This window comes from Gallus gallus, chromosome 3 (assembly GCF_016699485.2).
Source record: "Gallus gallus isolate bGalGal1 chromosome 3, bGalGal1.mat.broiler.GRCg7b, whole genome shotgun sequence".
NCBI lineage: Eukaryota > Metazoa > Chordata > Aves > Galliformes > Phasianidae > Gallus > Gallus gallus.
Genome location: NC_052534.1, coordinates 28,625,860 through 28,638,558, shown reverse-complemented (window position 1 = coordinate 28,638,558; position 12,699 = coordinate 28,625,860). Strand labels below are relative to the sequence as shown.

The 12,699-nt window shown below is 37.3% G+C and overlaps 2 protein-coding genes across 11 annotated transcripts in view; one reads left to right on the top strand and one right to left on the bottom strand.

Annotated features, from left to right (window-relative positions):
* The window catches only part of KIF6 (kinesin family member 6), a 142,560-nt gene extending 132,515 nt beyond the window's left edge, over nucleotides 1-10,045 (bottom strand). For all 3 annotated transcript variants that reach the window (XM_003640945.6, XM_025148878.3, XM_040697630.2), the window contains exons 1-3: nucleotides 9,964-10,045; nucleotides 9,323-9,429; nucleotides 6,458-6,532 (exon numbers count right to left, since the gene is read on the bottom strand). In XM_003640945.6, coding sequence (XP_003640993.5) covers nucleotides 6,458-6,532; nucleotides 9,323-9,429; nucleotides 9,964-10,029 — 248 coding nt within the window. In that variant the 5' untranslated portion in view covers nucleotides 10,030-10,045. The remainder of the gene's footprint in view (nucleotides 1-6,457; nucleotides 6,533-9,322; nucleotides 9,430-9,963) is intronic.
* Nucleotides 10,046-10,100: 55 nt separating this feature from the next.
* Nucleotides 10,101-12,699, top strand: part of DAAM2 (dishevelled associated activator of morphogenesis 2) — a 207,324-nt gene continuing 204,725 nt past the window's right edge. For 6 of the 8 annotated variants that reach the window (XM_040697627.2, XM_040697625.2, XM_046938818.1 and 3 more), the window contains exon 1: nucleotides 10,101-10,170. The gene's annotated coding sequence lies outside the window, so the exon portion shown is untranslated. Of the gene's footprint in view, nucleotides 10,171-11,750; nucleotides 11,922-12,699 lie in introns of those variants that run through there. The other 2 variants (XM_040697626.2, XM_046938817.1) reach the window with 1 other exon arrangement.

The following is a 12,699-nucleotide window of genomic DNA, read 5'->3' as shown; positions in this document are numbered from 1 at the left end:
TGCTTTTCTCCATAAATCATCAGACTCACACTACTGATGTTCAGCTGATTTCCACTATACAGCAGAACAGGAGACAGGCTGTACAGTAGTAGGCTGAACAGTAGTTCAGCTGCACACTCAGCAGGAAATGTGTAGGATTAGACTACAGCAGACGTGATTTTCATAAGCCATGGCTGATGTGACAAAATTTTGATTTTATGATAGAACATATTTGATCCTAACTTTTAGTCCTGATTTCCCTTTAGAAGAGTGGGGTTTTAAAACAAAGAAAGAAAAAAATACTCCCAAATTGTGGTAATCCGGATTCCACCAATGAGAAGTTGGTGCAATTGGACAGAATAATTCAGCAGTTATTTTCTTTTTAATAGATAGTGAAGTTTCTTGTACTGTTTTAAGGAGAGACTTGTATTTTTACCAAGTAAGACATCTTTGAGCTGATGTCTGAAATATAAATGTAAAACTTCATTTTTCCCTTGATATTAAAAGTAAAATCTTGTGTAGACTGTGTTTAAAATATCTATTGATATTCATACTTGATTAGTATTTGTTTCCCTTGAACAGCTCTGTCTCAAAAGATAAAAATCTATCTCCACACTTCTAGATCAATTTCTTGTTAATTGTTGTAAGCTGTATTGACCTTGAAACTAGTATTTTAAGTGCTCTAACATCCTGTACTTCACTCTGACTAGCTATAAACAATGAGGTAAAAATGATGGAGGACATAACTATTTTGAATTTTCATTTGTCTGAAAACAAACAAAAATTGAGTAAAATAATTTGTAACTCCAATCATCTTTGAAATCTGTTACTGACTGTAATATTCACATGGCCCACCAAACCAGAAATAGCAACAGTCTACATGATAAAGAAATCAGATTAAGGAGGGGCCAGATTTTGTCTTTCATTTCAGTAGCCATCTTTTAAAAAACTTTCCCTAGACTTGAAATTTCTCTACCAAAATTCCAGTATCTCCTGACAAAGTATATAAAGAAAGTACAAAGAACACATATGAATAATAAAAAATGCTGAAAAGGCATAAAATAATCAAGAAGGAATTACTTTCATGATGAAATGTATCAGAAGCAGAATCTACTCTGTATTTGATTTACTATGCTTAAAGATCTACTCCTTTTGCATAAACAAAAAGAAATGATAAATAATTCTTCTGCATTTTATTTATAAATAAAAGGAGGCAAACAACCCTTGCATAAGATAAAAAGAACCACGTATAGATAACTGCTGGTCTGGCGCCACAAGAGATGCAATGGTTCTCCAAATCATTATTTAAAGTCTTGAGCAGATGCCAAATTGCTTATTTTAATCCATTATGGTAGGATGACAGAGAAAAAAACAGAAACATGTTAAAAGGAACTACAACCAACATCTGCTCCCGAAGACCAAAACGCCCACAAGACAGAATATATATATATATATATATATGCGTGTATATATATATATATATATATATATATTAGATTCCAGATGTTAAAAATCAAAACAATCATTATTAGGAAACACCTCATTCATTTATCTTAGGAATTTATAATGCCCACTACCACAATATCTGAATGCTGAATGCAGTAATTAGCTGTCAGAAGGTAGAGGGTATCAAAGTAAGTTCACAAACGGCAGGTTCAAAACAAGCAAGAGGAAATGATTCTTCATGCAAAATGGTGTTAACTATGAAATTCCTTGCAGTGTATGTTGTGGATGCTAAAAGTTCACACAGGGGTCAGCAGAGACTAGATTAATTCCTGAAAATGTTCTCTGATGGTGTCTAAACCCAGAGAAATTAAGTTTCTATCAGAAAGTCCCTAAACTACAACTAACTGGCAGCTAACAGAATACTAGGTCTAAGTAGATCTACATGTTTGTTTTTTTCCCTAAGCACTGACTGTTAGTCACCCAAGAAGAGAGAAAATTAAAATTATGCTGTAACACCCATACCTACAACTGTGGTGGTCTAGAGATATAAGAAAAAGCAAGTATTTTAAAAATAGTTTCTATCTTGCATTGGACTAGATCATATGATTATCTAAAAAGAAGACTAGATTTGGGGCTTCAATAAAATATTGTTATATTAAGAGAAGACCTTGTCTCTTTCCTGATTATGTTACTAAGCAAAATCTGTCAGAAAAATTGTATCAATTATCAGCTACAGCACTTTCTAGTATGGACACATCTATGAATGTAGTTAAAAGGGAGCAAGGACATTTTTTCCCTCAAATATTCTTACTTTGTTAACAGTTAACTTGCACTTTCTAACCTACTCATAATTAGTGACAATTAAAAAAAAATGTGGAGTGAAAAACTAATATTTCATTAAAAAAATCAGTGTAGACTCTTATTTAAATAAATGACTGCTACAGAGCTGTATACTGACAATTGCTGTTACACAAGAGTCTTCATGGTGGGAAGACACACAATTCCTAAATAAAAGCGTGATGCAAAAGTATAACTCATGCAAGTAATTATGCTTAAAGTGATTGATCTATTGTGTTTACAACTGGTTAACATTCCTCAAGTGAGAAATTTCTCAAGGGGAAGCTAGAAATTTTATAATTGGTTGCTATAGTTAAAAACACCATTCAGTACTTTGTTCATGACTATCTGAGATGACTTAGAGTGGTATAAAACTCAATGATAGTAGACAGAGGTTGAAAGCAGGCTGAGGTTGTTTTGTTGTGGTTTGTTTTTCTGGATACATTTTGTTTTAATTTACCACTATGATTTTTTTTTCTATTTAAAGTTTATGAACAAAGAGCTTTTCATTTCTTTCTATGCTTATTGTTAAAGAGATTGAAGGATAGTTTGTGCCTAAGTATAACAACTGTTTTCCTCTTCAGCCTGGAGAAGAGAGGGCTCTGAGGAGACTTTATATTAGCCTTCCAATACTTGAAAGGGGCCTACAAGAAAGCTGGGAAGGGACTTTTTATAAGGTCATGTAATAAGAGGATGAGAGGAAATGGTTTAAAAATTCCAGAGGGTAAATTTGGACTAGACATTAGGAAGAAATTCTTTACTATGAGGGTGGTGAGGCACTGGAACAGGTTGCCCAGAGCCAATGGGATGTGGATGCCAACTCCCTGGAAGCATTCAAAACCAGGCTGGATAGGACTTTAAGCAACCTGGTCTAGAGGGAGGTGTCCTTGTCTATAGCAGGAGGGTTGGAGCTAGATGATCTTAAAGGTCCCTTCCAACCCAAACCACTCTGATTCTGTGACAAGTTTTGTTCAATCAAACAAAAAGAGTTACCATCAAACTACAAGATCTTTTAAAATATATAAATAAAAATCAACTCTAAAATGAGTTCTGTGTTCAGATTTGGATTTCCCAGTCCAAGAAAGACAATAGAAAGAAGCAAGAGTGATTCTAACAAAACCAAGTTGGTTCAAGCTAGAGAACATTAACGCATGGAGAAGCCAAAGGAGTTGTTTTCTGTCAGCCTGGAGATGAGATGGCTACACGTGTATGTAATTGTCACCTTCTGTTACATAATGGATTGTTCCTAGAAGTGTTAGGACAAAAGGCAGTTGACGCAAGTTGCAAAAGAAGTAGTTCAAAATATGAGGAAAATGTTCTTTATGGTGAGAGCAGGTAAGCCCTGGAACTGGTGCACAATGAGTAGTGGGATCCCCATCTCTGGATATTTTCAAATCTCTACTGTGCTTGAGCAACCTGTTCAAACTCTGACATTATCCCCATTTTGCTCAGAAGCTTGGACCAAATGACTTGCAGAGACCCTTTCCAACTTGATTATTCTATGATTTTAAGAGAGAATTTTTTAGCAGTAGACATAATTCACAAAAAATGATGAACAGAGGAATGGATTTCTAAAAAAAATCTTTACCATTCCATGAAAACATGCTAGATGTTTACACCATGTAAACATAGTGTTTTATAAACACCAGTACAACAATCTTTCTCAGGGAAGTCAGAACACTCTGGCTCCTTTTTTGTTACTCTGAACTTCAATTAATAATGAAAATAATCTGAAGAAATAGCATGACCTTATTCTCAAGCTTTTGACATTAGCTGGTATTAAAAACAAATACAGGAATCTCATCTTGATTGCTGCTGGATGAAGTCAATCTAGAGCCAAAAGCCATTACAGCAACTCTGAATATGAAATTTAAGCAAAAAGGCTTCTTTGCTCTGATAATTTCTATTGCAAGACATATTTCACTTCAGAATGATTTTGAAGATGCATTTATGATATCTGCCATATTTATTATTGTTTCGTTTTAAAATGAAAAAGTTTAAGGTGAAAGGTTTTTACTAAGTTCATAATGTAAAGAGATAAAAAATGTTTAAAGGCTTAAATCAGAAAGGCTGTACTAAATAAGGCCTAAATTCTTTGAGTGTCTATTTGTAGATTAAAGTAATGCCCAGGAATCAGAAACAAATTTTGCTTTTACTTTGCTTTCACTAGTTTATTTCAGATTCATATTGTTATTTTAATTGGAGCTCTGAAGCTTCATTTTAAATGACTAGTAATGTGAATGTGGGTTTTCTAGCTATGAAAATACTGGACTACTGAAGTGTATGGTAAGTGTTGAGTCATGGCCTGAACCACTGATTGACCACCTGGGGAAAGGACTGGGTCAGCCCTGGGAGCACAGGTAAAGGCAATTCAGCTGTGTGTTAGGAAGGGTTGGAGCCTGGCTGCACCTCTCTTAGACACCATTTAAGGGCTGACTGCCACTTGGGAAGGGTCCTGGAGATCCCTCCTTGGTGAAGCTTTCCCCTACAAACCTAGAATCTTCTGATACGGGTGAGCAATCTTCTTTCCCTTTCTTTGTAGCACCTCTCTATTGTGCCAGTCCTTTCATCATCACACTTCCTTTTTAATGCCTTTCCCATTGTATTGATCTGTCCAATTGCTACATGAAGAAGGTGGAAAAAATCTTGATCTTTAAATCTTGTAAGCCATCTCCTCATCTCAGTTCTTGCTGACTTGAAATGTTTTACCGAAGTCCTTCTCTTTCCTTCTCGCTATCTCAGAAAACAGTAGTTCACAGTCATTTTATAAAACCAAAAAAGAAATATATAAATAAATCAGTACAATCTTGGCAAAAACAGCCCCCAGACATGATACTTATGATGGATGAAAAGAAGAAAGAACTTAATTTGCAGGATCTAGAAAAGCACTTCTCAGGGAGAATTTGTCTTTACGCATAGTATTTAGGTATCTTCTATCGTCTGGTGATCAGATTAAAGTTCCTTTTAATTAAAATAAACAAAGTATCTCAGCATGACATTTCTTCTTTATGCTTTTGCCAGATTTATGGAACAAATCTAATTTGGTAATGCCTCATATTTCAAAAATAACATTGATGTCCAAATGTGCACATAACTTTCTGAGTGCAAGTTTCCACTGAAATTTCAAAAGAGCTTTCCTAAAAAGGCAAGCTGAAATATAATTTCTTATTTTAACTAAAATTCTTAAATACTTTTAAAATTTCACCATAAGCACTGCAGAAGATAAGTTTCACAAAAACACTATGAATGAAACCTATCAAACTGCAACCCATAATAATCAACATTCTTGAACAATTCTGAACTTCAGTTTAAGTCAAAATAAACATGACTAATAGCTGTTTCAGATGAAGGCTTAATGAAGTTTTCACTTCTTATTAAATTACAAAATCTATAGTTGTTCCTTCTCCCATTTTTCAAATTAGGGAATATAGTAAACTACGTTGTTTCAAGCTGACATCCAAAAAGTAGATGTCTTTTCACTGCATATAAATTCTACAGTTTTTTTTCTAAGTCACTCGCATTAGCGATAATGCAGCTATAAAGCATGTTTGTCTGCATGTGAACAAAACTACTGCTTCCCACACTCGCATCACAAATATATCCAGGCCAGAATAAAAAATTGGTCACATAAGACTGTGTTTAAATTAGTAAACAAGGACAACACTCCACAAAATCCATAAATGAAAGGTCTGATGCTTACACCTTACCAAAACTCCAAAAACAAAACAAACAAACAAACAAAAAAACTCAAACCTAACAAAATAACAAAAATAGTATCTTCCTATTTATTCTTTATGTTTATGACTTTTGAGCTCACCTCCAGAAGTCTTCTTCCAATCCTAATCGTTCAATGATTCTGTAATTCATGAAACTATGTAGAAAATATTTTTCTAATGCAATGAAGTGAGCTTATATTATAGACAAAAAATAACTCTGCATGGATTTCTATGTCTATGCAACAAAAATCACTGCAGTATCACTGTAATTTTAGGAGTTAATGTTACAACCATACCATAAATAAAATTCACAGGGGATTGTTGTATATCTACCAGATTCAGACATATCAGTATTCAGAAAATCAAAACATCAATACACTTTTACAACAAGACAAACACTTGGCAACTCTCCTCCAAGTAATACAATGAAATCTATTTTTGATCCTGTGTTACCCCAATTACTCTCGAGAACAACATACCATTCTGCCACTGGTTTGGCAATGCTGTCAAAAACCACATCTTGCTTTGCCTCTTGATCAAAAATTTTCTGAAATCTGAAAATATTAAGCAAATAATAATTGCTCAGAATCTTAAAACACTACTTGATTCATACTTGTGTTTATAATAGTCAATGTTTACATCATTAGGCTTACATAACTTAGTACAATGTTTTCCCTGTAGTCTTATCCACAGCATGCTGTTGTACTATTGTATATAAATAGTCTGTACACAGAGCTGCATTGATGAAATCTTCACAATAAATTCCTCTGATAAAATGATGTGGCTTAGAGAAAAATAATCCTTATTTTAGATCTACCAAGAGAATCAGTGTTTGTAACTGGCACCACGCTGAAACCTGGATAAATAGATTACTCTATAGCCAAATACAGTATCCTACCAATATAGATGTGCTTTTTTTTCTTTTTTTTTTTTTAATAACCAGTTCCTTCATTCTGTTGCACACACACAGTAATGATCAAAAGAAAATGTTTAACTCAATCTTTCCTATATAAAATAATGGCAGTTTTAATAGAGAATCACATAGTCTTTGAAGTTGGAAGGGACCACCTACAATTCCCCTGCTCAAAGAAGAGTCAGCTAAAGCAGGGTTCTGTCCTGTCAGGTTGGATTATTTCCACATATGGAGCATAAACAGCTGCTTCAGACTCTTCTTTCTGTAAAGAGTCCTAGCACTCTGAGTCTCACCTAATATGTCAGATGTCCCAGACCCTTTACTGCAGCTCAGAAGTGGACACGGTATTCCAGGTAATTTTCTACAAACCTGGTTTCTAGCCAGTCAATCACAATCCTGTACTGGTGCATGTGTTTCTACCTCTCTACAAGCAGGATTTGACATTTCGCTATGTTGAACTTCATGAGATTTCTACTGGCTTATTTCTCCAGATTCTGTGAGTAGCAGAACAGCCATCTGGTATGTCAACCACCCATTTCAGTTCTCCGCTGGCTGCAAAATTTACTGAGGGTGAATTCGGTCCCATCATCCAGGTCACTAGTGAAGTTGCTGGATAGAACTGGGTTCCATATTAGTTACAAAACCAGTGAATAGCCTCCAGATTGATTTTGTACTCTTGCTGATAATATTTTGGGCACAGCAGCTCAGCCCATTTTCAGTCCCGTGCATTGTGCACTTATATAACCTTTCCAAACACCATCCCTAAGTCTTTCTGGGTCACCTGATCCTGCTCTCACCTCTTATACAGTTCTTTTTTAAGGATGGCTATAGTCAGGAGCTCCTTGCTTGACCATGCAGGCCTCCTGCTGCCAATGCTTAATTTCTTATCAGGACAGATTGTTCTTGAGCTTGAAGGAGGTGATCCTTGGAAAAACAACTAGCTCTCCTGGACTTCCCAACAGTCTAGGGCTATGTCTTTGTGGGATTTTTTTCAAGCAGGTCCCTGAACAGGCCAACATTTGCTCTCATGAAATCTAAGGTTGCGACCCTGCTTTTTCCTTGTTCCCTTTTCTCAGGTTTCTGAATTTTATGATTCCATAGTCATTGCAGCCAAGGCTTCCCCAGCTTTCAAATCCGTGATCAGTCAGAGGTGCAGCAGATCCTCCTCTCCTTATTGGCTCTTTAACTAAGTTTTAGGAAGTTCAGGAATCAATATACTTCAGAATACTTTTGGATTGCTCATGCCCTGCTGTGCTGTTCCTCCTGTCTGGAACTGTGTATTAATATAGAACCTCACAGGGTATATAGAAAAGCCCTAAGGATGTGCAGGGTATACAACATCTGAAAGAAATGCAATATAGAAAATGTACATTCTATTCTGCTAATACTGTATTAGTAATGTCATTTGAAGAATTGTATTTGACTCCCATACAAGAAAGTAAGAATAAAGGAGAATAATATTTAAGTTGACCAAGAGGTACAGATTGCATGCAACTGTAAGTTTTACAAAGGAAAAAGAAATGCTTAATCTACGGTATTATTTTTCTGTTGCTTTAAGTATAGTAAGTCATAGTGTTTCTCAACATTCTTCTTAATAGATGATAGATTAAATCAGAATAAAAGAGTTCATTGGGCATCTACATCCTAAGCTATTTTTACATAAAATCAAGTTGAAGGAGGCAGCTCCTCACTTCACAAGCACAACAGATTTCCTTAGCTGATGTAAAATGACATCAGGCTAAACTGCAGATGTTCATCTGTGTCTCTTTTTTAATAGCACAGAACAACAAAATTTAATTTATTTGATATTAAAAAAAAAAACCTTTAATGCTAAGAATGTCTTCTTTCAAAAGTGGTTCTACATCTAGAATTATTCACAAAAATTTTAAAATATTGTCTCTACATCTTTTAAAAAGACAAACAATAATTTGATAGTACCGGTACTTATTTTAAGTTTCTAAAAATTATTCACATTCTACTGTGATATATCTACCGTGATAGTTCTGCTTCCTTCAATCCTTTTTAAAATTGTGTTCTGGTTGTGTTGAAAACATTGTTTTTAAACAGTGTTTTACATAAAGGCACTTCAGTTAGTCTATGCCAAGTCATTAGGTCACAGGAAAACAACACAGTGCTGCGCTCACTTCTCCTCAGTAAATTCAAAACAAGCTGTAAGAGTGGAAGACTTGATAGATTAAGATGGGGATACATAATGGTATGCAATGGATAGGTAAACAACCTAACAAACAGAATCAACTTTTGTGTTTATCAAACTCATTCAGTTGCAGAACATGATATGCTGAAGTGCTGCTCTTGTTAAAGTAACTGTATGAATATAAAGCTACCTCTACCACGCATTAACGTTAGGAATAGGTTTCTCCTCTGTGATTCTACAGACGTGTCACTATACAAACATGAGGCTCTTACTTACTTGAACTTGTAGCTCTCTCGCTTATTGTTGACAAACCCATCTGCTAAATCACGTGGCACGATTATCTCCAGACTGGATGCAGATTTCTCATCATCAACTGAGTAAATCTAATGAGCATGGATATGAGTTAAAGTAAGTTTAGCAACAGAACCACACAGCCCTTAGATACAGCGTAGTTAATGAGTATAGCAGAATAATGTAGCAGAGCAAAGTAGTTCTGTCTAATTCAAAGCCCTGAACACTCAAGAACGTCTTTCTACAGCTATTGTTCCACCAAACAAGCACATAGGGGTGCCAGCTTGTTGTCACAGACACTACAGTAAGATTTGAAATAGAAATGCAGAGTCTCTGACACAACTTGCTTAATCAACAACTTTACCAGTAACGGTATGGGTGTTAAAGCACAGCAAGGTAGGCATCTAAGCACACTACTTCTGAGGGATATTCAGGAACGTTTTTACTATTCCTTGCTATTACAGTGGAGTAAGAGCAGCTCTGCAATACCCCTCAAAGCTCAGAACAATATTTAACCGTTAACAGCCTAAATTCTGCCAAACACCTCAATTTTTCTCAGTGGCTCTAAGCTGGCCACCCCGCTCCCGCCTCACTAGGCCCCCGCCAGCACCGAGCTGCCTTCCTACCCCCGCCTGCTGCCGCCTGCCCAGCGGCTTCAGGCGCGCGTACACCCGGATGGTTTCCTTCACCATCGCTGCTGGGGCCGCCGCGGCGTTGCCCGCGTAGCAACAGTAACCATGCAACGCTACCCAGCCTGCCCTGCGGCGAGCCGCGGAGCTCTGTAAGGAGCGTGCTCTGACTGCCGTCATGTCTGGAGGGATCGTTTGGAGCACGTATGTATCCGCGTGCGATGAAAACTTTCGTTCTTTTAATCTAGTGTAAAGAGACTTGAACTAAAGGTTCCACTGGAGAAAAACACAGGCTGCAGGTTTGTTGAGGGAGCATAACTTTTGAAGAGGTAATAGTAGGACGCGGTTATTCTGTGAAATGGTTAGCAAAAAGTTAAACAGGAGACAGAAGTTGGTGCCCCCCTACTCTGCCCTATAAGACCCTATCTGGAGTGTTATGTCCAGGCCTGGGGCCCACAGCACAGTAGGGACGTGGAGCTGCTGGAGTAGGTCGAGAGGAGGGTTGTGAGGATGATCGGAGGGCTGGAGCACCTCTCCTGTGACAAAAGGCTGAGAGAGCTGGGCTTGTTCAGTCTGAAGAAGATAAGGCTCCAAGGAAACCTCATTGCAGTCTTCCAGTATTTGAAGGGAGCTTACAAACAAGAAAGGGGATCAACTTGCATGGTCTGATAGTGATAGGACAGGGGAGAATGGCTTTAAGCTAAAAGAGGGGAAATTTAGGTTTTATATTAGGAAGAAATTACTCAGGGGGTGGTGAGGCCCTGGCACAGCTGCCCAGAGAAGCTGTGGGTGCCCCAACCTTGGAGGTGCTCAAGGCTGGGTTGGGTGGGGCCCTAACCACAGCAGGGATTGGAGCTAAATGTCCTTTAAGGTTCCCTTCCAACCTGAGCCATTCTATGATTCTGTTTTGGTGAGACATAGTAGTAAGGATTGCAGTGATTACAAGTCCACTGATAAAAATTAAGTGAAAGATCAGAGACTTAATTATGGAAGGGGATAGAAATTTCTTTGACTCAGATGTGGGAAAAATGTTAAGCTTCCATTCCAAATAAGAAAAAGCATTAGGGGAAAGGTTTCCTGTCCCATGTGAGTAAATAACTATCTCAGAAAGCATCCAAGGAACAAGTAGTGTGCCTTTGGGGAATGAAACAGGAAAGAACTAATTGCCAGTTGAAGGAAAGCACAGAAGTCAGAAGGGTCAAAATGAAAACAAATGGAAAATATTACTTGGTGATTAAATGGAGAGCAGAGAAAAAACAAGACGTCAGAATGGGATAATGGAGAAAGTACTGAGTACCATCTCAATGCTGCTCCAAAACTGTTTAAAAAAAAAAAAAAAGTGTCCCTTGTGAGTAGAGATTGGGATCCTGAAGATGGTGAAATTCAAGAGTGACTAATGGGGCAGAGGTGCAAGAGGGAACTTACTGCAGCAGAGCGGGAAGCAGAACCCACAGGGTCTGATGAATTCAGGCTAAGGAAAGGGGATCTGGGAGGAAAGAGGTGATAATATCATATGTTATAATGCCATGTATCTATGGCATTATAATGTATATATTATATTATATTATATATATATATATGCCATATATATAATACCATAATTCTGAAAGAATTAATATGTTTAGTTGAAAGTCCAGGAGCTGTTTTTGCATTTATGTATTTAATTTAGTGTTGCAATGGACAAGAAAGAGTGCAGTGTTCTTGGAAAGTAACAAGTGGGATAGTCAACTATGTTAGCAGCTGTAGCAGAAGTGTTATGTCATGGCTTGAACCAGTGATTGAGCACGTGATGGGAAGGCAGGACCAACCCAGGGGAGCCCAGCTGCGTGCAATGTACCTGAGTGACAAGAAGGGGTGGAGCCAGGATCCTCTCCATCTTAGACCTCATTTAAGAGTTGGCAATGGGGGTGAGGGTATTTTGCTGGTGATCTCTGTATTTTTGAGGCCTTTTGAAGGTAAGTAGCTTTTTTCCTTTATTTCCATGCCCGTGGCTGTTGTGTTTGAGCAAATCCTCACTTGTTGTAGCCATGCTGTTGCTGCTCTGCTATCATTGCTGTGTTTTCCACCATGTTACAGCAGTTTAGCTAGATTGTGAATTGACTGAACAGCAGACATAGTAATGCTGTAGTTAGCTATGTGAAAAGCCAGTTTGTGTCTGTTGGTGTTTAGTAGCTGACCAAGTCAAGTGAATGAGGCTATATTGTTTTGAGGACCAAGTCTGATCTGCAAAGACTTTAGGTGTCCTTTAATACAAAGCCTGAGCTGTTGACTAGAGGAACGTGTGGTGCTGTGCAGAGACATCCAGACTAGCTTTATGCAAACCAATTTGGATATTGTATAGTTAAATGGAGAAGTGAATGAGCCTTTTCTAACTCAAGCTGGTTCCAGCATAAAAACACAAGCTAAATTTTTGAAAGTGAAGAAGGAATCCTGGGCCACCTGCAGAACAGTCACTTGTGTGCCAAGAGAACAAAGATTACAGAAAGGACTCACAATTCTCTTTTCAAAATAGGCCTTTTGTTACAAAGCTGCTCCTATGAAAATGGTAGGGTGCCTCTTTATGTTGTGCTCCTCAATATATTGCTTTCAATAATGGCATATTATCTCAGTGGCAGCCAGCACAGAATCAGCACTCTCTAGGTTTACTGTTCTTTCTGTGATATAAAAGTTGCTTCATTTAATTTGAGCTTCAAAATTATCCAGGTTTTTTTCTTGAATGTGGTATATGGTATA